The 26041-nt window shown below is 42.4% G+C and overlaps 1 protein-coding gene across 1 annotated transcript in view; it reads right to left on the reverse strand.

Annotated features, from left to right (window-relative positions):
* Positions 1-21354, reverse strand: part of LIN7A (lin-7 homolog A, crumbs cell polarity complex component) — a 48223-nt gene extending 26869 nt beyond the window's left edge. The window contains exons 1-2 of the mRNA XM_059817098.1: positions 21075-21354; positions 269-387 (exon numbers count right to left, since the gene is read on the reverse strand). Coding sequence (XP_059673081.1) covers positions 269-387; positions 21075-21354 — 399 coding nt within the window. The remainder of the gene's footprint in view (positions 1-268; positions 388-21074) is intronic.
* Positions 21355-26041: the final 4687 nt, after the last annotated feature.

Raw genomic sequence — 26041 nt, forward strand, 5'->3', positions numbered from 1 at the left:
GCATGAGCAGAATACTAAAGTACTAATTAATCACCCTTTCTCTTTAGTAAGGCTAATTGCCTCAGGCTAGATGCCTTGCTAATGCAACTGTTCTTGTCTGCTTTTCAGTAACTTCAGCATTCTGCATGGTAGCAGGCAGCTACAAACACATCTCACATCCATCACCCTTTATACAAGGTACTCCTGCTTCTCCAGCACTGAAAGGCAAATATACTTTTCAGGAGAGGGATGTTATTCTGAGAAATAACTAAAAATCTCAATTTCATACCTCTCTGATAGCTGTACAAAACTCACTCTGCAGCACCTTCTTTAGGGACTGTAGCTTGTGGACTGGTACTTCTCCAGATTCTTGCAGTTTCTCCAGTAACTCAATTGCTCTTGCAACATCTGAGTGGGAAAAAAAAGGAATACAGATCAGTATAAACAGTGACTAGTAAATGACTAAAAGGGGCACACTGATGGTAATTTTAAATTTAAAATCAGCTTTAGCAACACATACTGTATTATTCTTGTGTTATACCAGCCTCAGTCAGGCAACGACACTGCTGTTCAGAGATCCAAATCCCAAAGTATGGACAAACCATGCATGTACACATACAACAGGCACACACAATGAGGTACAGTCTTAGTTGCAAACATTCTTTGGAACAAAGCTACCAGCTCAAAGCAGCTAAACCATGTCAGCAGACCTAAAATATTTCTTACTTTCTGCATAAGAGAAAGTAGCACAGGAACAGTGTGGGGCCTACTTTCAGAAAATCTGAAAGAATGAAGCTGAGTCCTTATGAAAGCACCCTCAGGATGACAACACCTAAGAAAAATATTTGATCTTTTCTTCTCATAAATCTAAATCTAAATATCAACTACTGATAAAGAAAGTCTTCTAAAGGCAAGGAAAAGTATGCTAGGGAAGAATAGGAGTCTGCTAGAGAAAAGTAAATGTGTAAGGCTCTTGCCTAGGTTTCCAAAGACCTGATCTGCCACGCAAAACCCGTATGACCCACAGAAATACATGGAATACTATTTTGGGCAGACTGAATTCTCCTTAAGCACCTGTGTATTGTCAAGGGAAAGATCGAAGTGCCTCTGAAGAGCAGTCCAGAGGGCTTTAAGTGAGTGGCCATATTGAGTGGTGAGCAGGAATCTGGGCCAGCTGAACAGTGCCCATACTCTCACTCTCATAATATTTTCCCTCTTTAACAGTAGTTCCTAATTTAGATAATTATTACTAAGATACATAAAATAAAAAAAGCCCAGCCCATGAGATGCCCAACAATCCTTTATGGCTGGGGACACAGGGCACAATAAATAGTGGCTGGTCTCATGGAGGTTAGCCCAGTCAAGCAAGGGACACACTGACTTAGATGCAGGATTGAACTGAGCAATACATATCCTGGTCAGTCTTCAGGACAATAGAGCTTAAATAGAGGGTTTTCTCCTCCTGTGTCATTTAATGCTACCTTGCAGCTTTTCCTGTAAATTTGCTGGTATAGTTGAACCCGCAATGCTGTTGTCTTGACTGTCTGGTCATTCTCCCATCTCTAGTATCTTTTGCACAGCTACCAGAGCCACTACCGGCCAGTTACACCACTCTACTAAATATAGGTCTGTATCCTAGTGATGAAATGAATGCATAATAGTAAACGATAAAACAATATTCGACGCATTTTCATTCTGCGCTTTAACTGCACAAAAAACAAATAAACGCCCTCCCCCCAACCACACAACTCCAAAATGACTACAATGGCTAAAAGCAACCTTATATAATTCTCCTTTCCGATGACAAGTTCCGAGTACTGTTTGTGACTGGGAGATTATGCTAATTGAAACAGTTCTTACAATCCTTGGCTTGTAGCTGAGCTATACTGACCAAATGTCTTATACAACAAAGACATAAGAAGTCTTCTGGAAAGAGATGACAGTAGATGAGCTGCAATAAGAATAAAATCATAATCATATATTTGCATTTATAAGAAAATAATTATTTTCCAGCTGCATCAGTGTTAGGAAAAGAGAAGATGACAGCTCAAAAAAATCTACAATTTAATTAAAAGAGGCAGGCAACTGGTCAGCATGGTAAGTTGTGCCATAGTAGATTAACACCCAAGTAATTTTCAAGCTTTTTTATAGGCATCTGCCAAAAGACAGCTCTAAGTATGAGAGGAAGCATGGCAGAAAGCATGCAGTGTTTCTTTCAGAAGGATGTTTCCACTTACTGGGCTGTAGTTTGCATCACAGAGCAGTCTTGGAGCTCATGAACTTTCACATGAAACTAACCCTAACCCCGTGTTCAAAGACGGCACCTGTGCTTTTGCTCCAAGCAGTGCTTCAACTGCTAGTGGGCATCCAGTCCACGTTACTAGATCACAGCTAGTCTGAAATAACCTCTCTGCACAATGCACACAATGTGGGCATGAGGTCCTCAGCACCACCTCTTTTGCTTTCCTGGTCTGCCCTTGTTTCTCCACGCCACACTATCTGCTGGTAGAGACATAGCCAGTGTCATTCAAAAGGGACCATCTGAGAGACAGAGACCTTGGTGTGATGGGAAAGAGAAGGTCTGGATTAATGAAGCAGGTTTGTGAGCTGCATGTACAGAGACAGCAGTTGAAGCTGTATTTGCAAATAAAAAGGGAAGAGATGACGTGGAGGTGTACCAAGAAAGATCCCTCTAAAGCACTTACTGAAGTGATGATCAGAAAGCTAAGAGGAGACCTGGGAAATAATAAGGCCATGGAAACCAAGAGAAAATGAGATTCTAGAAAGAAGAATATGACTGATGGCAGCTAATCCATCAAAGAGGATAGTTTTGAGATTTACGAAGAGGTAAGTAGACTCTTTAGCAAGAACCATTTCAATGGAGTGCAAAAGAATGGCAATGCGCTAAATAAAATATGATGCAACAGACAAACACGATTTTTAATGTTGGCAATAATAATGTCACAATTATTTTCTAACAAAACTATAGAATAATTTACCTTGGAATTCTTTTTTTAAAGTCTGTATCTGCCACCCAAGACTTGCAGTTAGCTAAATACTAAACTCACACTCCCCAGTTATTAGTATCAGTTGGTGCAAACTGGTATGTCAGACAGCACAAAGCAATTAGATGATTTATCCTGATGAAGCTTCAACAGACTACCACAATAGATCAGATAAGACCTCTGAAATTCATATGATACGTGATAGCTATTCAGATATTCTAAATCAGACTGGGGTCTTTTCCACTGCCAGTTTAGGTAAGTTTAGAACTGTCTTTCCCTATCACCAACTACACTTGTAGAAGGTCAGTGCCACAGATGACAGATTGATTACTATTTTACAGTTGTTTCACCTCCACACCTGAAAACTCCATAAATCGTTCCACATTTGCTATGGTCCTGAACTGAATGATATTCAATGAAAGATTTGTACTGATTAAGAAATCTGTTCTGATCCAGAAGGAAACATAAATAGCTTTAGGTCCATTGATCAATCTAAAAGAGTTAAGTACATGTCTAAATATCTCCTTAGGGCATGGACCACATTTTAGATGATAATTAATCACTTCTAAAGTGAGGAGTGTTACGATACAAATGATAAATTCATACTCCAGTTCAAAAGTCTGGAATGAAATTAATAGGTGTTCAGCATGTACACTTATGTGGAAAATTGGGCACTAAGTTGTCGTTTACCAATACTAGATTACTTTGTGATTAAGAAGTGGTTTGGGGTAAAGAAAAGTCAGAGTATCCCAAAAAGTATCCCAAGGGCATTCTGATTTTTCACACTTCCAAATTCATCCAACATGCTAAAATGCATGAATGCTGTTACCCAAGTTTTTGCTTTGGTTTATTATTCACCTATGATATCTGTTAACAATAAGCAGTCTTCTTTCTCTTTTCACAATTAGGCTCATAGTTTGCTCAATTTGGCAATGACTTGTGGGATATTGCTCACGGTAGAGAGAATATGGAATAATAAAGAGCTTCATGGGATAAAATTACAGAATGAAAATGAGGCATGTGTTCAGGGCCAAAGCTGTTTGCTACCAGCTGATGCTTGGACAGGAGCAAAATATATCGATTGGTACAAACCAGAAGATTCTGAGCAGACTAAAAATGTATAAACATCAGTGTATAACATATGACCTCATGAAACAGGCTGTATTTCCTACCATTAATAACTCTGAAGGGGAGACTTGAACGAGCAATTGCTCTGGGACAAGTTTAAAACTGCAATTTATCAGTGCATGAGAACTTAAGTGATGCATAGGCTTTTTGCTCACAGTTCACCCAAGGTGAATTCCAGCTAAAACTAAAGTAAGTGCTTGCTCAAAGAAGTGATATGACTGGCAATGAGGAAGATTTCAAAGTTATGTTGAAAAAAAAGCATATAGCAGGGAATCCACCCCTATTGAAGTCAATTAGAGTATTGTCATATGTTTGAGAAGGTATTCCTCTGCTGGGATACTTTTCATGCCCCAGTCCTCCTTTGTTTACAAATGTAACTAGCTTCGCTTGCAAACGTTATCACCAAGAAATTGTTCTTAAATACCATTTTCTTACATACTTGTAGAAAGTGCAAATTGATGAAAAGAGTGTGTGAGTGTATTTATATAGATATATGTAAAAAAAATTCCTGAAATTACGTTAAAACCAGTTAAGTTCTATGTAAATAAAATACCCTTGCTTCTTATTTCTGATTTGTCCTTCCCTTAAGCAAAGATATTTTTTAAACAAAACTTCTGAAAAGCATTGTTTGCCTACTCTCAAACATTTTCCAAAATATGAACTCCATTATACTAACATTAAACTCATGCTAATGTCATTGAAATCTATCCTCATTTCCCACATTCATATCCACAAAAATTGGTGGGAATTTTGAGTAATGATGTGGGTAGAATTATTGTTCTGTATTCTACGATGCATACACTTTAAATGGTATATGCACGTATTTCCCCCCTTATATCCCACTCTAACCACATTTTTTTTTTTTTACTTTTTTTTTTCTGATTTCCTCATACATATGCACAATTCCTTTCTCTCCCATTCTGTTTAACATTCACTTCCCTTTTTGTCTTCTCGTCATCCTGCTTGCCTACACCCTTTCAGGAAATAATACTGTTTCAGTGTGATGGGTCACGTTATCAGTGAAACACGGAGAAGGCAGGGGCTGCGAGTGGGTGGAACGCATTTTATCAAGTGCACTCATCAAAAGAAAAGCATGACTCTCAGAAAAAAGTCTCATTTCAAGTGTTCTTTCTCTATTTTCATTTGAAGGAAGTTTCATTTGCATTGCTAGTAGGACACAAGCAGCATGTTACTATACAAACCCTAAGAAAGAGAGGAATCACTAGAACATATAACTAGCAAGATACCACACTGTGATACAAGTGGAACATTCCCATGCCATACTAAATGAAGTTGAATCATGTATACATAGCCATATAGAATAATGCAGTTGGAAGAAAGGTCATCTGGCTTAGTTATCACTTTGTTCTGTTATATATTGTTTTCACTTGCTGTTTTTTGTTCAAATACCTAGAAATGCACAATGTAGACTGATCTGTTTAATTCACAGGATGTTTTGAACAGTAAATGCTATTTCCAATACTTTGCAATTCAGCTTTTACAACTCAAAAGCAAATTATGAATCCACAGAAAGAATCCTGGCTGGTCTGAACTTGGTGCTCTTTCACATTACTGTTAAAATTGGGTAGACCAGGCTCCAGCATTCTGTGAAAGTTGTCCAGTCTGGGGTTTCACTCCGGTAGATTTTGTGCAGGGTTCATCTTTGTTTCAGTTTAGTGAGATAGGTTGAAAATTATTAGGAAAAACATAGCAAATTATTTTAGGATGCTACATGTGTCCCATTTAATACCACAGTGACTCTTGAAAAAGAAGGTTCTTGAATGCCTTATACTGAAAAATGTGAAAACTGTTGTATATCTATCTTCCCCTCTTGTGCTAGTCTATGAGTGAGTTGATCTGTAGTCCTTAAAATAAATATATTATCCTCTGACTTAAAAGACTAGTAGGCAGTTAAATAGTAGCTACAATACCGTGTAATACTAGTTTTGATTCAAACAGTAATTGCTCAGAAACACAGTATTTCTTTACTCTGATAACTACTCTAGAATCATGTTGTTGGGTTGTTCCCAAGGCCAAAATATGGTGATCACTTGTTTATTAACAAGATATTAGAGAACAGGCTTCTCATCTTCTTGAAGTCTTTCTGTGCCTCATTCCTGTTAATTCTGGAGACCTTCACTGTATTAGTATGCTGGTTACTAGGAAAAGTAAATGTGCTGCATAAACATCACCCTTTGGTACCTCAAAGAGGTGGCACATCACTACAAATTGACAGCAGTCATACTCAGTAAGGGTCTAAAATATTCCCTAGCTTCACCATGGCATTACAGAATAAGAGTCCTAGAAATTTTCAAGCTCTGTTCTGTCGTGCTTGCAGACCTTTAATCAGGCTGAAGGTGAAGAATTTGCATGACATAACAGGTCCTTATAATTGTCAGTCGTTTTTCATTCCTCCAATACTTTCGTTCAGGTTTAGTTATTCCTTTAAGCTCATGAGAATACATTCCAGAATTCTTAATGTTATTCTGTCAACTTTTTATCATAATTCCCAAAGCCTACATGGGATGCTTTATTATATTTAGCAATCTTCTCCAAACACTATCAAATGACAGCAGGTAATCAATGGTTGGGCAATCAGAATTCCATGGCGATTAGCAAAGTTCATTCATAATTCATAGCCAGTAGCCCTAGTACATTGTATCAAACTATTTATGTGACTTCATGGTTAAAGCACCAGTTTTGGAAAATCTTCAGCGTGTATCTTTTGAAAATATTCTGTATTACTAGAGCTCTGCTGTCAGTCGCTGTGTTCTACAACATGGTGATTCTTACTCTGGTGTCAAATACCAGACTGTCCACTATGCTTCAGTCACCTCTTTGGTTCCTTACTGTCAGCACAGTTCTCTCCTGAAATACAATAGCTCTTTCATTAATTTAATATATTTATTTAATCTAATCTGGAGAGTTCAGAAGAATTGAGGCAAAGAGCAGCCTTTTTTGCCCACCTAAGTTGGTAGGTTTGTCTTGCCCAAAATTTCATGCTAATCAGTAAGCATATAGGTGACCTTCACCATGGTAAATCAGATTCGATGTGCAAGGAGCAATGAGCTAAGCTGTTAGAATACAGCAATATTATTCAACACTTTATAGTGTGTATCTGTGAGGTCTATTCAAATTAATTACAACAATAATAACAATAATACCACTGTATTCATACTCTAGTTTAGATGATATGAGTAGTAGTTATAGATTTACTTCAGTGTCACTTTACATTTCTGTGGTTAAACATTACTATGAATGCACAAATAAATATAACAAAACTCAGCCATACAGAGCTCTCATGATTCATCTTGTGGTGAGGGTTTCAACTCGCCACACTTCTGATGTAGACATTGACAGCTCAGCGACTCACCCTAGACTGCCGTTACAGTCAATGAGGAAAACCAGACACTTGAAGCTACAATTCATCTGACCTATTTTAGATGAGATGAATCACACTCTGGGAGTGGCTGTTCCCTTTGTTCACTATAAAGGGAGACTAGATGATTAGCTCAGATGTAAATGCCTGCATCCTACGTATTAGACATCTACATCAGTATGATGAAACCCACTGTTACTGTCCAGATACATAGTGAATGACTCATGCAAATTCACCTCCATGTGGTCCAGGAGACATCATACTTCTGAACAGTTACGTTTGAGAAGAACAGTGTCATTAGCAGGCAGGCCAATGCATTTTTTATTTAAAGCTTTTAAAAATGCCTTAGCCAATGATTTTATGCATCTTTTTCTTCTTAACGTATGAGATAAATCAAGCATGAAATATGATTGAGTATATCTCTGTCTGTCTCATTTTTCCTGATGTGAGGCGACTGTTCCCAATAACATTAGTGGCATATCCCGATGGGTTTCTACATAGATTCCCCCACTGCCTGGGGCAGGCTCATCTTCTTTGGCTACTCATCGGACCGTGTTTTGGTCTGTATGTTTCTATATGTTTGAGCTGCACCCATGTTCTGTCTGGCTGTAGCTTCTCAGGCACAGCACAGGCATCTGGAGTTCCCTGCTCCACTCTCTTTCTGACACAGAGCCTGTGACCCAGCTGTTGCACACCCCAAGGCAGTGTTATATACCGTGAGTTTTCCCAGCAGCTTTGGCAGGAACACATGAATATGACAGCAAAGGTCTGAGACATTTTCAAAATAACTTATAGAGAGGACACAGTTTATTTGCAGGGAAAGTAGTGCCACCTGTGATCCAAATACAGACAGCAGACTGTGTGGAGACCCCTCCATCCAGCATCCTCAACACCACAAAAGACCTTCAGGGCTCTCTTCAGCAATTTCAGTCACTTTCGGTGTTTCAGGCATTCCGCCTGAAATACTGAAATACTGCCATTTCAGGCATACTGCTCCTGAATACTCTGCTCAGCTTGTTCAAATGCAACTTTCAAAAGGTTCCCTTAAATGAAAAAATATGCTTCTCTGTGTTCTCTGAACCTCACAATGTCTACAATGCCTTAAGTAATCTCCCCCAACTTCCCACTCTCCTAAGTTCTAACTAGTGATTTCTGTTCTTCACCTCAGCTAGGGATCTTCATATCCTTAACCTACCATGAAGGCTAACTGAGAGAACTGGATTTGTTTTACTTTGGTCAATCTTCTTAGCATATTCATTACTGTACATAGATAGAGGCAGTCCTCAATTTTTTCCTTGAAGCCTTCAGGTAACTGATGTAAGTAACAGGAGCACCTTTGTCAGCAATTTCCAGATTTTGTTTGGGTTTTTTTTTGAGAGTGAGAGATATCTATAGAGTTCCTAAAACTATTAAGAGTTCATCAAACACTTTAGAGAAAGTGGCTTGGTACTGTCACATTTCCATTGTTGCTTTTTAAAGGAATAACAATAAAACACAAAACAGTAAAGATTGAATTAATGGGTAATTCAGGATCATTTCAATGAGTTTCACTGGCTTAATTTGAGGCCTGAAGAGTAGTAATGCAATTCAGAATTTTCAAAGATGGGCCTTTAAAATGAACCTTAAAACCTAATTATTTTTAAACACTGACAGATTTTTTATTCTTCCAAATTATTAGTTTCATTGCAATTTCTAAAGCAATGAGGATGAGGAGGTGCATAAACATGAGTTCAAATATTTTCACCAGAAGATTTTGCCGTCTGTGAGAAACCAAGAAATTACAGATACACCAACTCTTTACATTTGACAGAACCCACAGCTTTTGTATAGAAGGCATTGAACATAGCATTAGTGTGAAAACAAGTTACCAAATTATCCTTTAAGAGAAAAGTTTAAAAAATAAAGCTGAAAATGCAAAGAACAGAAGAGCATTGAAAACGATGGTATTTTCTAACACAGTACTTAAAACAGAATGTCATTATTTTTCCCCTGCATTAGCCATAGAGAAAAGGGAAGGGAAGGTAAAATTCCTTTTTTTTCCTGGTTTTGACTTTATATTGCTTAATCATACCTGCTCTTTGTGATCATAACTATGATTTACAGCTAGCCACTCACTGCTGAATAGAACAGATTCATGGTTCTATTCTACATGATTCTGGTCCTTTTTTTGACTGGGGACAGTTGGCTACAAATATGATACAAAAAGACAATAGTTTTTTTAAAGTTTATTTTGTAAGCAAATAAATATATGTAATATATATGTATATATTCATTCCTTAAATAAAAAAGTTGAGCCTTGTTTCCTGCAGGAAGCAGGATATGTTGTACTTTCAGACTTTGTGTTATTTATTTTAATTCTCAGTCTTTCTGTAAGTATTTTTTAAAGAAGAGAGATCTCAGGTGTTTAAAGCCGTTATTTGCCTACACAGGACATGTAAAATGGTGTTCTGACTGCCTGAAACTATGAAATGACAAAAAGAAAATCTTTTGAAGCAAAGCTATAACTCCCTGAGAAATTCAGTATGGTGACTAAACCTGGCCTTAATGAATAAAGTTCCTACAAGTTGAACTATGTAAAAGCAAGGAAGCTGTCTGCTACCTCCTGCAGCCATAGATATCTTGTAAAGAGATGCCTTGGTAACTCTGCACCGGGATGATCTGTCTCCTGATCACAACATCACTCGATTTTGTAGGATCAGTTCTGCCTCAGCAGACACTGCTCACCATGCTGGAGTGGAGTTGCTTTAAACACTAGACAAAAGCACACTGGACACTTGGCTGAAACTTCAAACATAAACACTTTAGGTGTTCTGATCCCAGATTAAAAGAAAAAAAGGCTGTTACATTAACATACCTCAAGGACCCTACTTAATAGAATACTTGCTTTTGTGTTTTAAACCACAAGCATACAAACAGTAAAATCAGCGAAGGAATTAAAAATCTGACTAAGCTAGAGAAGCAGAATCCAGAAATAATTACAAGGAATAAGCTTGCCTGAACAAACACAAACAGGATGAAAACCAACACATTTTAGCTGAAATCCCTTCTCTCGTTCCCCTGCCTAAGCAAAAGCAAGTATTTATGCGTCTTATGTACTCATCACAAGGCAAAAGTATTGGCCATATGGGCAACCTCATGCCTTTCCCACACGGATGCTTTCAGTGTGTGTTTTTAGTTTGCATCAGAGAGATTTTTGTTGGCAGGGAAGAAGACAGGAAGAGGGAAAAAAAGGCCCCAACAGGTGTCTCGCAAAGGGAGGTAAGGTTAACTTAGGGATGCTAATTCTCCTTCACAACAGGCACCGTGTCAGAGCCAAAGCAGTAACTCTCACTTTCTTCTCTGCTCGTATGTCATTACTAGAGTCTCCTGCTGCCTCTCCTCAGTTCCTACCTCTCCAGCTAATCTTAGTCTTAAATCTTTTCCTGTTATTACCAGAAAGATGAGAAAGATGGCTGTGGGCTACTGGCAATTGTACATATTGACAATACAAATTGTCACTTGAAGTCTAGTATCAGGATTTTATCTTCTGTTTTTCTAGGTGGTTTGAGACTCTGGTGAGACTACAGTGAAAAGATGGCATTTGTGCAATACAATGGATGTGACGTAGTCGTTACACATACCTAACATGACTTTATCTGTAGGCTCAGGTAACAAAAAGAGAGTTAATATTCTCTCTTCAATTTTAGTGGATTTAAGGATATTGCTTTTTGCAGATTGAATCCCTCTGGTAGCTGGCTACATACTAGTCATTTCTCAGGAAAGCAAAAAACCTTGTTCTTTGACAGCGTGTCTGTGAAAAGCTACAACAGCAAGAAGAAAGCAATATAAAGAAACCCCTTTGTTAATAAATCCCTGCAAAACCAGGCAGTGCTGATACACTGCTGGTAGATGTCAACAACTGACCACTGTTAACTTTCAACTTTGAAACAAATATGATCTTAGAAGAAAGACATGACTATGTTGAATTGCTGCTGCAAGTTACAAACAAAACTTTGAAACAGAAAACCCCTGTGAGAAGCAGAGAGCTCACTGTCACATTTGCAGTGCTGTTGCCTGGTGTCCTACATGTTGAATGATGCTGAGAATAGGAGCAGGAGAACTGGAACTCACCTTGGGTTGCAGCCTGATTTCACAAGGCATCTACCTAAGATACCAGAGGCACACCTGTCATACTTTGGACACGGTTGTACTGTTAGGATGCAAAAGGTGCTGTATATATTAGTAGAAACTCCAGAGCTATTAATATTGGATTACCAGACCAGCAGGCTGTAGAGGGGATCAGACATACAACCACCTCTTTTTCCAAAGACTGCTTCATAGATTTTAAAGCCATCATGCCTCTTAAAGTTTCTCTGTTCTGGCTCCGCATAACAAAGAACAGCTATATTATCCTTTTGTTCCTCTGCTGATTCAGTAAACACCATTTGACAAAAACAGTGCTGCCAAACCTATTGAAAAGTGAAAAGATGATGCTAAATAAATTTCTGAGGGCTAAGACTGCTGCTGATGGCCACGGTCATCCACCTGATTATTTCAAGTACATTCTTCCCCATTGCTTAACTGATTGTAGAGGGATTGATACCTTAAGGTCTAGAAGATGTGCTCTTTTTCAGAAAACATGGTTGAAATAGAAAATTAAAGAGTTAGTGGATGTGAGGGATTAGTGATTATACATGGGCTTTTATTGAAAAAAAAACCCGTAAAAATGTAATTTTGGTTCAGAAGAAATAAATTAAGAGCCTATTTTTGGCAACATTCTTCCTTATACAATTATCCATGTTTGTACAGAAACGATTAAAATCAATGCTTTGATGCTCTGTGTATTAATGGGTACTTCACGGTTCCATCTTTTAAATAATAAAGCACAATCCTTCTCCGATGTCTTCTTGAGACAGAGTTTTCTAATTAAGATTTTTTCTCTCATTTTCTTACAATTATTAGTAAAGTAGCACTATGGTAACGATACATTATGAGAAGCTGTATGCATTTCCTGGTAACTTAGCTGAGTTGCATTTGAGAAATCTGGGGTTTATTTAACCACTCTCTTTTGGACCCTGGTGAAACAATTCCCAAATATGTACATACTCCTCCCTCTATTTAACATATCTAAGATCCAAGCTTCTGGTTTAAATACTCAGGAAAATGTTGTTAGTGTGCAAATGTGCATTTCTGAATCAAATCTCCTCACCTGAGAAGAGAATTAACAGTTGAATGTTTCTCATTCAGAGGTTGACTCTCTAGCAAATGTCTCAAAAGAAGATTAAGCTGAGTGAGACTAACATTGAAAATGCCTGGATTTATACACACACGTACAGTTTACAGCACATTAGTATTACTTTTAAAATATCAAAAACGGATCATGTGAAATAAATTAACTGTGTGTGATGGAAGACAGACGTGCAAATCTACAGTTAATGTGCTTCTCAAAACGCTATCCATCTGCCTTTCCTTGGTTTCCTCTTAAATCCTCAACTTCTCATTATTTGTGCTTCTAACGAGTAATAAAATCAATAGTTTTACATAATTCTTATTTCAAATTCTATTGCATTACCTACAAGAACATTATTTTGTATCTGAATAACACAGGTCAGTCCAAAGCTTGTATTTAGACCTTTTTGCACTTGTATGAGTGTCATCTATGTTAAGGAGAGATGTGCATGTACGTGTCCTGAAACCAGGAACTCAAAGGACAAATCATCCTCTGCACAAAGCTGATGACTTCAGTAATTTTCACATTTTAAAACGAAGTTTCTGTCTGATAACATCATCAGAGGGGTCCAACTCAAGTGATAGGACGGAATTAAACAAATTGTTTACTTACAAGTACATTAAGAGGTTAACCCTTTTTTCTGTAGTTACACAAATGTCTCTTGGACATCAGTGTGAAACCGAAATTTGTAGGATCCAGCACAGGGATGTTATTTATAAAAGAAATCCTTCTTTTTCAACACTATCTCTAGATAGAGAGTATACATTTATTACATACAAAAGTATCATCCCTCGTGTTTTCTCATTAACACTCTTGCAGCTTGTTGCAAATGGTGAATCCCGCACCTGTGCAGGGGCTTGTCAAAGCCTCCATCCACTTCACCCAGCTGCAGAGGCAGGTCCCCTTTGAAGTATCAGGACACATACAGGCAAGCTCAGCTTACCACTTTGCTCTACACAGGATAAATTCAGATGGACTAAACCGATTACTTCACTGCTACCATGTCTAAAGAATATTTTCAGCCTGACAGAGCAGAAGGAATACAAGGTCCCTGCATAGCCATCAGTCGGCCACGAGCCTGGCTACTCTTTCGAAGGTGCCTCACATACATTTCCTGACTGCATATCTAGCTTCTGCACAGATACGCTTTATTATCAGTTACGCGTTTCTCAAGGAAACATGACTGGAAATTTAAGATATTCCCCCTCTAGACTCTGCAAAAGTGACTTAATGTTAAAAGATGCCATGAGTTCCATACTGTCTCCCACAGTATTCTCCTAGAGAAACTGGCGACTCGTGGCTCAGACAGGTGCACTCTTCGCTGGGTAAAAAACTGGCTGGATGGCCGAGCCCAGAGAGTTGTGGTGAATGGGGTGAAATCCAGTTGGCGGCCGGTCACAAGCGGAGTCCCCCAGGGCTCAGTTTTGGGGCCGGTCTTGTTTAATATATTTATCGATGATCTGGATGAGGGGATCGAGTGCTCCCTCAGCAAGTTTGCAGATGACACCAAGTTGGGTGGGAGTGTTGATCTGCTCGAGGTTAGGAAGGCTCTGCAGAGGGATCTGGACAGGCTGGATCGATGGGCCCAGGCCAATTGCATGAGGTTCAACAAGGCCAAGTGCCGGGTCCTGCACTTTGGCCACAACAACCCCAGGCAACGCTACAGGCTTGGGGACGAGTGGCTGGAAAGCTGCCCTGCAGAAAAGGACCTGGGGGTGTTGATCGACAGCCGGCTGAATATGAGCCAGCAGTGTGCCCAGGTGGCCAAGAAGGCCAACGGCATCCTGGCCTGGATCAGAAACAGTGAGGCCAGCAGGAGTAGGGAGGTGATCGTGCCCCTGTACTCGGCGCTGGTGAGGCCTCACCTCGAATACTGTGTTCAGTTTTGGGCCCCTCACGACAAGAAGGACATTGAGGTGCTGGAGCGTGTCCAGAGAAGGGCAACGAAGCTGGTGAGGGGTCTGGAACACAAGTCTTATGAGGAGCGGCTGAGGGAACTGGGGTTGTTCAGTCTGGAGAAGAGGAGGCTGAGGGGAGACCTCATCGCTCTCTACAACTACCTGAAAGGGGGTTGCAGAGAGGTGGGTGTTGGTCTCTTCTCCCAAGTGACTAGTGACAGGACAAGAGGAAACGGCCTCAAGTTGCGCCAGGGGAGGTTCAGGCTGTATATTAGGAAAAATTTTTTTACTGAGAGAGTGGTGAGACACTGGAATAAGGTGCCCAGGGAAGTGATGGAGTCACCATCCCTGGAGGTATTCAAGGAATGTGTGGATGTGGCATTGTGGGACATGGCTTAATGGGCATGGTGGTGTTAGTTGATGGTTGGACTTGATGGTCTTACAGGTCTTTTCCAACCTTAGTGATTCTGTGATTCTGAGTTTTGTAGAAGACGTTTCCATTTATCTGTGTACAGGTGCAGCTCTTTGACGACTGGCAGCGCCAGGGTCCTCCAGCACCTGCTGCACACTGAAGACAACACAATGAACTTTCATTCATTTCCACCTGCTGTGCCCTGACAAAACTCAATTTCCATATCACCATGAGTCGCTCTGGGCTGGAGGACAGGGCCCTCTCTGGGAGGGTAAGGCCGGCCCAAGTGCTGTGCTCCCATGGGCACCCAGCACACTTCAGGCGCACGCAGCCTGGCACAGAGCTCCCGTGCTGCCATGTGCCCTGGCACCTCTTCAGGTCAGGCCCGTACTGCCAGAGACATTTAAGCTGGACATGTGCATTTAACTTTTCAAACCATGTATTTTTACACCGCTCATGAAAACCAAAGGTGACATTTAGGTACGTACTTGCTCCTACTCCAGCTCCAGCACTGCAGGAGGCACGGCTGAACTGCACATTTAACTAACCAACGCTTCAACTGCACAGTTCCTCACAAAACATCCCCAGTCATCACCCATCAATCAGCGGCTCAATCTGCTTACCTTAATCCATCCCTTCATAAAAATACATTAAAAAAAAAATGAAATAAATGTTGACACACTGATGTAAAAAAAACCCCAAACATTTCCATCTGTGACCAGAATTGTCACTTTTTTTCCGTTCCCACAAACAATAGGCCTTTTTTTCTCTTGGAGGAGTGAATTTGGTTATTTATATGTCCGCAGTTGGCATACCAAACAGAGAAATGTTAAAGCGTGTGGCACCTGCAGAAGTATTTTTCAATTTTAGCATGCTAGGCTGAAGCGAAAACATCCCCGTGACAGACAGGGAGCCAGGCAGGGAGCAGCAGATCGCTTAGCACTGCTCCATAGGGCTTCAGCCCGTGCGAAAGAGATCTGGCCTTATGCTGCACCTCTGTCAAGGACTGTATTTCACAGTGTACGAATCTGATTTTCTCTTCTTGATGAGTATGTTACATATTTTTTCCCAAGATAATACACATTATACTAATATCTGCACAGTCTACCGCAACTTCTGTTGAGTACAATTTCTGTTATATACATACATATGGGCCCAGATAGGGAAAATTCCCCATTTATGTAGACTATGAAGATGTAATAAGAAGAAAAATGACAAAAGGAGGAGAGGAGGAAAGAAGGAGTTCTCTAGCAAGTACCAATGTGTATTAATGGTCATGCGCCATCCAGTACCACATCTGACAGAGTTTGTCTACCACCTCTAACAGCTGATGGTGATTCCAAGCCCATTCATGTTCTTATTTATCGTCACAGAACATGGTGCTTTAGAAAGGATTTTCAGGAAGTTTTGGGACACCCACTCCACAGGAAAAATATTTGTTTGAATTTATAAAAAACCAACAGTTATGCATCACAGCCAAACAGCAAGAAATCCTTCCAATTTCCAAGGATATATTTGAAAGCAAGAGAAATTTGGTTGTCAATAGCCAATAGCTATGACCTTGTTATGAAACTTCACAGGGATTAAAAAATTCAGCACTGTATATTCAGTCTATTCAAATTTCTTCTTTTGCCCTCAGTCACATGAAGAAGTGAAACCATCAGTGACATGAATAGTAACTATATAAGGAAAACATAATAGGACATGGATTATTAATAAAAGACAGTTGAAAGCCCCCCTTCACATGAAAAGACATTCCCTTGCTCTTAATCATGAGATGATCTTTGCACAGGCTAATTCTATAATATCTTCAAAAACAAGAAGAACTTTTGAAAAGTGCCCTTTTAAAGCTGCCACTTTCATGGTCCTATGCAGAGAGGAACAGGGACTGAGGTTTTGCAGCAATCTGAGCAAATAACATGGTGAGTTTTCTTTCAGAGCAGATTACCATCTTGGAAGGAAGAGCACAAGTAAAATTTGAAGTAAGATAAGCTTTATGAAAAATTTGCCAGACATTTAGCAAAATAAAGAAGTTCAGATAAAAGTGGAACATCTATTATGCATAGCTAGAAAGACGTCTGCTTCAATTTGCAGGCCTCCATGTGACCAATCCTAAAATGAGTGCCAAGGGAAGCACAGAAATCTATTCCCTCCCAACATACTTCTGGGAGCGTACTGCTTCCATCAGACTGTGCTAACACACCCTTTAAGCAATCCCACCCACAACAAACTTCCTTTAATTTCTAATTGCTCACGACGTGTACCTGTGGCACATGGGAACTGATGGGAGGTCCTCAGAGAACCGCAAAGAGGCTAAGCTGGCTGGAGGAGATGATACCGCACTTGGAGAAGAGCAGAACATTGCCGCTGGATGTGTATGCAACGTTTGTGACATCACCAAGCTGGTGAGGTGGCAACGGTCATGGGACAGCAGAAGAACAGAGGATTAGAGGAGGAAATTGGGTTGCTGAACAGTGAAAATGGATTAGGGTTACAGGCAATGCACAGAGTGATGGAGTTAACTGTGCCGAGACTTTGAGAAGAACTGGGCAACAGAAGATGGCACGTGAGGGAGACATGGGGCTCTGGGTAATGAAGGGGAAGGCAGCAACTGCTGGTCACAGGGTAGGCTGAGGCAATGCCTCTGTGGAAGACAAAGGACTTTGAGAGGAGAGGCAAAGGCAGTGCTGCCTGTCCCATGCAGAGACGGATGAGATGAAAGATGTGACAAGACGAATGGTATTGCCAATTCAAACAAATACTGTTGGAAAATGCCAACTAACTGCAATCAACGCTGTCTGTAACCAAAATCAGTGTCAATCAAGTTCTTACTAAAGAAATACATGTGGAAGAAGTAAAAAATAACTGTATAGGTGTTTTTAAACATTCCCCTTTTGGTTTGGAGTGACTGCTTTGGTTTTTTTTAACGGAAGTAAATTAAGCTGGGAACATACTTAAAAATCCATAACCTTGAACATAAAATGAAAAAAAAAAAAAATCCCAACTTTACTTTTTTGCTTGTCATTTTGTGAAAGGTAGCACTGTAACTTTTCCTTTCAACCTGTAACAAGGTACAGTTTTCAAAATCTTTAACATCAGCTCTCAACTGGCCTAAAAAAACCCCCCAGTTAGCTCTGATGGGCACCGGGGATTACTGATGGGGTAGTATTGATTCAGGATGTAAGACATTTGCAATAAAGATAGGAAGGGTGCACTTTTTTTACAGAGAAGACTGACTTGGCAGTTGAAGATGCCTGGCAGGCAGGCTTTTCCCCCTCCCAGAGCTCCCAAACACTGGGGCCACCCTCCCTAAGCTCCCTAAGTGGTACCCACACATACCTCCACTGCTTTACATTTCCTCCCTGAAACAGTTGCTGATTCCTTCCCCTCCTCCCAGCAGAGCACCATGTAAAGGTCAGGCAAAAGCCTTTGAGATTAAATTGTAAGTGATTAAAATTTCCATTATTTTGTGAACTTGTTCCCCATATTAAAGAGCCCTAATGGAACTTGCATACATTTGTGCAGGTAGAAAGGCACATGATGACAGGAATTAAGGAAATTAATTCCTGTGCTTTGGACTGAAGTAATCTTCCAGAATGTAATTGGCTTTCAATCATTCACACACAACATGCCCTTCACCTTTAAAAGGTAATTCATTTTACCATACAGGTTTTGAATTCCATTTACGTCAGGCTTTAAGAAAGCTGCCATATCCATACTAGAATACAGTGTATACCTTTTGTCCAGGAAGAGGCCACATCAGAGTGTAATTCAGATTTCTGATGTATGTATCTATATGATGTTTTACCAGAACACTTCCTGGCCAGAGATCAAGCAGCAATTCCCCCAGCAATACAAGGTTATTAATGCCGCCTCTCCTGAAACACTCGCAATTTTCTCACTGCACTGAGCTCTCTGTGGGACACAGCAAAGTGGATATGAGCGAACAAGACTTTTCAGGGCTGCACCTAGATCACAGCAGAGCTGTGCAAAGCATAATGACAGTAAACATAGCTGCGTCTGCTTTAATAAAAGCAACAGAAATCTGGAAAATCTCACCATGTAGCACTTTCCTTCTTCCACGGCTGTGAAAGAAAGACTACAGAGGAGATACCTGGAACCACTGGGCTTGGTCTAGTTGCTTTTTGGGTTGCTTCAGCCTACCCTCTTCAGTTGACGTAGCAGCAACATGTTATAGGTGACGAAGTGTATCCCTCTGACGAAATGGCCATCTGCAGGCCAGGTGCAGTATTTAAATATATTTCTTCTTGTCTGTATTTTTCTTTTGCACGTCACATCCTACCATTCTGTGATGTTTTATCTCCCTTGTACTAATACCAACCCTGGCTGACAACCAGGGAGACTGTAATGTTGGCAGCGCTGCCAAATGGTTAGGCATATCCTGGACACAGACAACAGATGCTTATATTTAAATTGGGACTCATTTGCATTTTTGTGTATTGTTGATTTTTTAAAGCATAGTTTTAGTAATGAAAAGGGATGTGTAATTCTGAAATAGTAATACTTTCCTTTGAAAAGCCAGGTTTGCTAATGGATTGCCATCTGTTCAACCCTTTGCCAGGAAATAGATTTGTCCTGCTTACTGAAAACAGTATTAGGGTGAAACTGTAGATTACACAGTGGATTTCTGAGCAGTTTAATTTAAAGTGCATGCTAGCACTTTGTTACCTCAGTAGGAATAACTTTAGATTCTCTTTTTCTACTCATTTAAGCCATCCAGCAAACTGTATTTAGAGTACTCTGTGGGCTGTTCTGCTCTGAACTGGGTTCCAGTAAAGGTGCCTACCTCTGCTTTATCATTTTGAAACGGAGTTCATCAAGTTTCTTTTGGGTCGGATTTACAGCAAGAAGCTCTCTATCTTGCTTCAAAAGCTCATCTTAATCCTCTGGAAAAAAAACATTTAAAAAACCAAGGCACTGGCCTCAATCATGCTTTCAAGAGTACAAGATTTAGACGTGCTGGGGGCCTCTCAGAGCCTCTGGATGCAAGTTAGGAAGAAGGACAACCCGGCAATTCAGGATGCTGTATCAGGAGCTGTTGGACCTTTCTAACTGATGGAGCCAAAGGAGCAAAACAAATCAGAACAGTAAGTTACTCTCCTCTGTAACCCACAGAAAACTAATAACATTTCCGCTGAGCCTTATTACGGGCACAAATGCACTGCGAGGGAGAGGTCCGATTTTTACAGCCTGGAGGCAAAAGCTGAATTTTAGCATAACTTCAAGATTTCAGCACCTTCCTGCATTAGCCCGGTAAGGTTACTGACAGTCTTAAGGCTAGCAGAACACCAACCGCTCTCCCTACCCAGACCGAGTAGGAACACGCAGACGCGCTGTTTTGTAGGGTAACATCCTCAACGCCAGCAAACAGACAAATTGCAGTCACTGAACCCTTGCCCGCACCCCCCCCCCCCCGACCGGCAGCCCCCCAAAACGCCGCATTTTGCGAACGAACGACTGTCTCCTCGGGAGGTGCGAGCCCCCAACTCGCTGCCGGGAACGGCCGGCCGGCCCGAGCCGCTGCCCCCACCACGGCGCACCCCCCGCCGAGCCACCTGCGGGGGCGGCGGCTCGGGGGCCCTCGGCGCCGAGCCACAGGGACGGGCGCCGGAGGGGGAGCCCCGCAGGGCGGAGGCGACGGAGCGGCACCGAGGAGCGTCCCCGGCGCCCGGCGAAGCGGAGCGGAGCGCTGGCCGCGGAGACACATCCCCCGCCGGCGGCACCGCCGCGCTCCCGCCGGCGGGATGCCAGTCCTACCCGCGCCCCCCCCCCCCCCCCCCCCCGCGCCGCCCGGGCAAAGTTTTATTTCCTCCATTTCATCCCTTCTCCTGCCTCCCACCGCAGCCCCGCGGGGAGGCGCCTCCCCACCACCCTCCGCCACAGCCGGCGCCGGCCCCACGCGCCGCGGGGCCGCGAGAGCCGCCGCGGCAAGCGCCCGCCGCCCGCCGCGCTGGGGCTGCGGGGGAAGACCCCGCGCTCCGCCACGGCGGCCCCGCGGGCGGCGCACGGGGAGCTGGGGCGGCCGGGGAGCAGCGGCGCTTACCTCTGTCCAGCGTGAGCGGCTGGACCGCTGTCAGTGTCGCCATGTCTGCGGCGGGGCTGGAGCCCGAGTGACGCGCGGCTCCGGCACCGGCGTGGAGTGCGGGGAAGGGCGGGGAGGAGGCTGGCAAGGAGAGGGGGCGGAGGAGGAGGGTGGCTCCGTGGGAGGAGGAGGCGAGCGGGGCGGAGAGGGTGCCCAGAGGAGGGCGGCTCGCCGCAGACGGGGCGCCGCGATGCTGCGGGCGCAGGGCGGCCCGGCGCGGCCCGGCCCGCGCTGCCGGCATCGCTGCGCCGCCGGAGTCGGGCCTGGCGGGAGGCTCCCGCCTCACCGCGCTCGCCTCAGGGCGGAGTCCCGGGGCCCGCAGGGGCCGGGGCCGCCCGGGCCGTGCGCGGGGGTTGGGGGCGGGTCGCCGCCGGTCCCGCCGCCCCGGGGTACCGCAGCGGCCGCCGGAGGGAGAAAGAGGGCTGAGGGCGGACAGCGCCGCAGCGGCGCGGGGCGGGGAGGAGGGGCGGGGGCCGGATCCAGCAGCCCGGCCTCGCCTGGGCCGGGGCCGTGGGGGGGGCCGCACCGCGCCGTCCCGGGGGTAGGGGTCTGGTCAGAGGCAAGGGGGGACGGTGTGTCTGGGTGAGGAAGTCCTCCGAGGGCTGGCCGCGGGATGAAAATCCGCGTGCGAAGCCGGGGGAGGAGGTACCTAGCCCTTCTGCAGGGCCTTGGCCAAAGGGATGTGTCCCGGAGCGGCCCTTTTGGACGGACCAAACTGTCGGTCTCACCTTTGGTCCGGCCATCACCTCTTTCTTAACTGCTGGGTGCGGCCTGGCCATCCTCAAGGAACCCAACGTCCTCCTCTCACAAAGCACACCCAGCATGTCTCTGCAGCATGGGGTTAAGTCATCACATTGCCAGACCGAGAGGCTGGTCACGGGCATGTGGTGGCCACCCTGTGCAGATCAGCTGCAGCTTGTGTGAGCTTGGCAGAAGACTGTCCTTGAAGGTGGAGTTTCGCACTAGAGCTCTGGGGGTTTGCGGGCAGCCCTTGGGTTGTCTACCCTCGCCCTTCACGTGAAGCGAAAGGAACCTGGCCAACTGCTGTCTGAGAAAGGTGTGGCGGTGTGGCAGGGTTGCACAGAGTTTCTGTTGCCTTCCCTACCGGGGACGATGGTGTAGAGGAATGACTGAGCAAAGAATGGTGTCCTCTTTGACTATTGCCCTGTGTAGTACCTATAGTCTTGTGTTTGCCCAAGGAGCACTGGGACAAGGTGGAGCGTCACTCCAAGGGGAAGGTAGCACTCTTCTCGTCACCTACCCAAGATCTTGCAAACCACAGGGGACTTGAAAGTACAGCAGTTCAAGGTTGCACATCAATAAAAGCTTTCAGCTCCAAGAGTGTTTAAGCACTAGTATAGATAATTAGGGAAGCTGTGGAAATTTTGCCATTAAAAGTTATCAGAACAGATTAAAAATACATTTGGCTGCTTTAAAATTAGAGCAGTTTAAATGATAGATATGAACCACCCACTTCTGATAAACTGAATTCAGCACAAATTTCTCTAATTAATGAACAATAAACAACAGACCATTTGGGTATTTTGACAAAAAAATGTTTCAATTGACTAAAGTATCGAAGTTGAGAAATCAGTTCCTGGCAAGCCGTCAGCTTTTAAAATCAAAATTAACATCAGGATTTTTATTATGCAGATTTTATGTACTTGCATAGCATCTGGATTGACATAAAGTGTAACAGCTCCTCTTAAGTAGTCACATTACTCTGTATTGGATTTGTAGTCCTGAACAGAGAAGTACACATTAGGAGCTATAACAACCTAATGTGACAACTCTCAAACTGTTATGACACTTGCAAAAATCTATTACAGATATAGAAGTGTGTTTAAATAATATTAAAAGCAAAGTGCCAAGTTAATTAGCCAACCAGGTTGCTTTACATATAGGACTTCATAGCCCTCAGACTTGCTCTTTTAAACTGCCATCTTGCAAACAGACATTTTGAAGCAAAATACAGCTATAATGGTAACTTTTCCATCAATAAATACGTAATGTTATTGCCAAATATAAGACTTTTTAGAAACATGTAACTTTAGAAAAATCAATGTTTGGGCTTGAGCAGGGTGACTGTGGAAATCAATAAGCTTATTCTGCATTTATCTGTTTTTTATCTACCACTGGTCAGATTTCGTGTGCTCTGCCATGGGGTCTACTTGGCACTTGGATGAGAGGCTTGAATGGGAGTATTAGCTGCACTCAAGGAAGATGAAAAGCAGTATTTGCTGAAATTAAACATTTCCTAATCAGCATGGCTGCATAGTTAATGCTTGAGAACGTTAAAGACCTAGCTGAGGAATGCTTTAATCGGCTGAACTGGGAAAATTGCAGAAGATGTCCAGCTGAATTTAGCAGCTGGAGAAAGGGGGGTGGAATGAGGCAGGGAGCTGTGCGGTAGCTCTTGCTTTCCAGCACCAATTCCCAGGAGAAATAGTGGACTCTCATAGCAAAAGTTAGCAGTCAAGAGAGAATGAGTGCCAGCCAGCCTGCCGCCTTGGAAGGTGGTCCTTGGAAGGAAGGACCAGATGCTTTAGACAGGAACAACTGGTCTGACTCCCAGTCCTCTTGTTGATTCCTTGCACTGAATTGGAACTTTTAATTCAATATTACATGATGTTTACTGAACTAATTAAACTAGACTGAATTAACAGATTTTATATTGTATGGACTGGAAACTGACTTACTGACACATCTTCAACATGTAGTCAGTGGTCAGGTGCCAGTGAACAAGGCTATTGCTAATAGGATGCCTGGAAACTTTTTATGGCTTAATTTTTAAACAAAATTTAGTTTTGTTCAAAGGTCTAAAATGTGGATATAGAGGCTTCAGTGGCTATGCTTTTAGGTAACACAGGTTATACAAAAACCAGTCACCACGAAGGTGAGTAAACCTTGAAACAAGTTGTCCAGAGAGGCTGTGAAATCTTCATCCTTCAAGATTTTCAAACCTGACTGGGGAAGGACCTGGGCAACCTGCTCTTACTGTGAAGTTAGAATGAGAGCTTGGACTGGATATTCTTCAGGACCTTTTCAACCTAAATTTTTCTCTTGTTCTGTAATGAAGTGTCCAAACTACTGGTAAGAATTCTCTGAATAGCTGGACTAAATTGTTACATTTAAAAGATAATGTGTTTTAATGCTGCTGCAAGCAAGCGACGAAGAACGCAATGGTTACTTCCAGGACTGGAGATTGTTTTTGGGGGGGTGTTCTTACGTATCAGTCTCAGCGTTAAGTTCTTGGTGCGATGTTGCCAAAAGGGCTAATGTGATCCTTGAATACATAAAAAGAGGAATGGCAAATAGAACCTGGAAAATGATCTTTCTTGTGTGCATAGCATCCTTAAAACAACTGACTGGAATACTGTGTCCAGATCCGATGTTTTCCTTTCAAGACGGCAAATCAGCTTTGACATGAGGTTTAAGGAGGTCAGTCAAAGCTTATCAGAGAAAAGGGTGAGAAGGAACTGAATCACTGTGTGTAGGTCCATGTATATGGAAGAGGCGTAATAGTAGAGGGATTTATAATCCTTAAATTTACAGTCTTATGATGTAAGGTGATCCCGTGACTGGAAGTTTAACAAATTCAACCTTGAGTAAGATGTACTGTTCTAGCAATAAGGATAACATAGGGACCAGTTACTCACTGTTGCTTGAAATATTACAAAAATCAGAGGTCTTTCTAAAAGGCTTGCTTTCATCTAACTTCTAAAGAAAAATAGAATGGATGAGGTATTCAGGAGGCTAGATGAGATAATGATTGTGATCTGTTACTCCTATGATTTTTATGACCCTTTGGCTCCCCTCAAGAATTGGTGCTACAAGGGCCAGAGAATTATTTCTACTCAGCACAGTGCAATGCAGTGTGGAAAAACCTAGCACAGCTCTGAATGTGCGCATTGGCTGCCAGAGTAGCACATCTCCCTTTGTCCTAAGCTTTGGGTGGGATGATTAACTCACTGGAACTAGAATGCTGCCCCATGACTGGAATACTGTGCTAAATACTGTGGTACCAGAGCCACCTTTAACAAAGGTGGAAGCCCTGTTTCTGGTGGCTAGAGAGGTGTGTGGCAAGAGGCCATACCACAGTGGCACAGCTAAATCTGTGTTTGGGTTACACAGTACTGTGTTACACCTTTTAGCCGTATTCTGGATGTTAGTCATTGGACTAAATGTCTTGTCAGGGCTAAATTTCACCTTAGGTGTTCACATTTGGGTTCCTACCTACCTTTCCTGTGAAATCTGTTTGCTGTAGGACTCTTCACATCTGGCTTTACGTTGGAAAGTTTGTTGGGCAGTTGCTTTATTTCACTCCGAGGCTAGAAAATAGAGAATTTATATTATATACTATAGTTATATCTTGTTTATGCCCCTTTTTGTTAAATGCAATGTGTTACTCCACTGCTTTTGTATCAACTTGATAACTCCGGGGAATGTTGCACACTATTTGCAGGATGATCAGCTGTATCAGTTGTTCCCCCATCAAACACAGTTTGATTATATTTGCACATTGCATGAAACTCCAAGTTATTTCAGAGAAGATTCCAGGTACAGAGAACTTTCAAGACCCTAGATCACACCTTAGGACTGATTCAGAACATGCATTCAGCCTTTTCTCTTTTTTGTGCTGACCATTAGCTTCACGTGTTCATGATATAGATACTTACCTTTAAAGGAAGTTAAAACAGCGGAACATGTAATTTTAAATATTTTTAGAATTATCAGTGGTGAACTAATAGTGATAGTTACAAGGAGGTGCATAGTCAAGTATGTAGGTGTAGGGAAAAAAAAGAAGTGCAAGGACAAACCACAATTCCATAAAACTGCCACAGCTAATTAATTTGGGAGTGTGAACAGTGCAACAGATAACACTGGCTATCAACCTTGTATTTCCTGAAACAGTCCTGTATTAATTT

Source organism: Gavia stellata, chromosome 4 (genome assembly GCF_030936135.1).
Source record: "Gavia stellata isolate bGavSte3 chromosome 4, bGavSte3.hap2, whole genome shotgun sequence".
Lineage (NCBI taxonomy): Eukaryota > Metazoa > Chordata > Aves > Gaviiformes > Gaviidae > Gavia > Gavia stellata.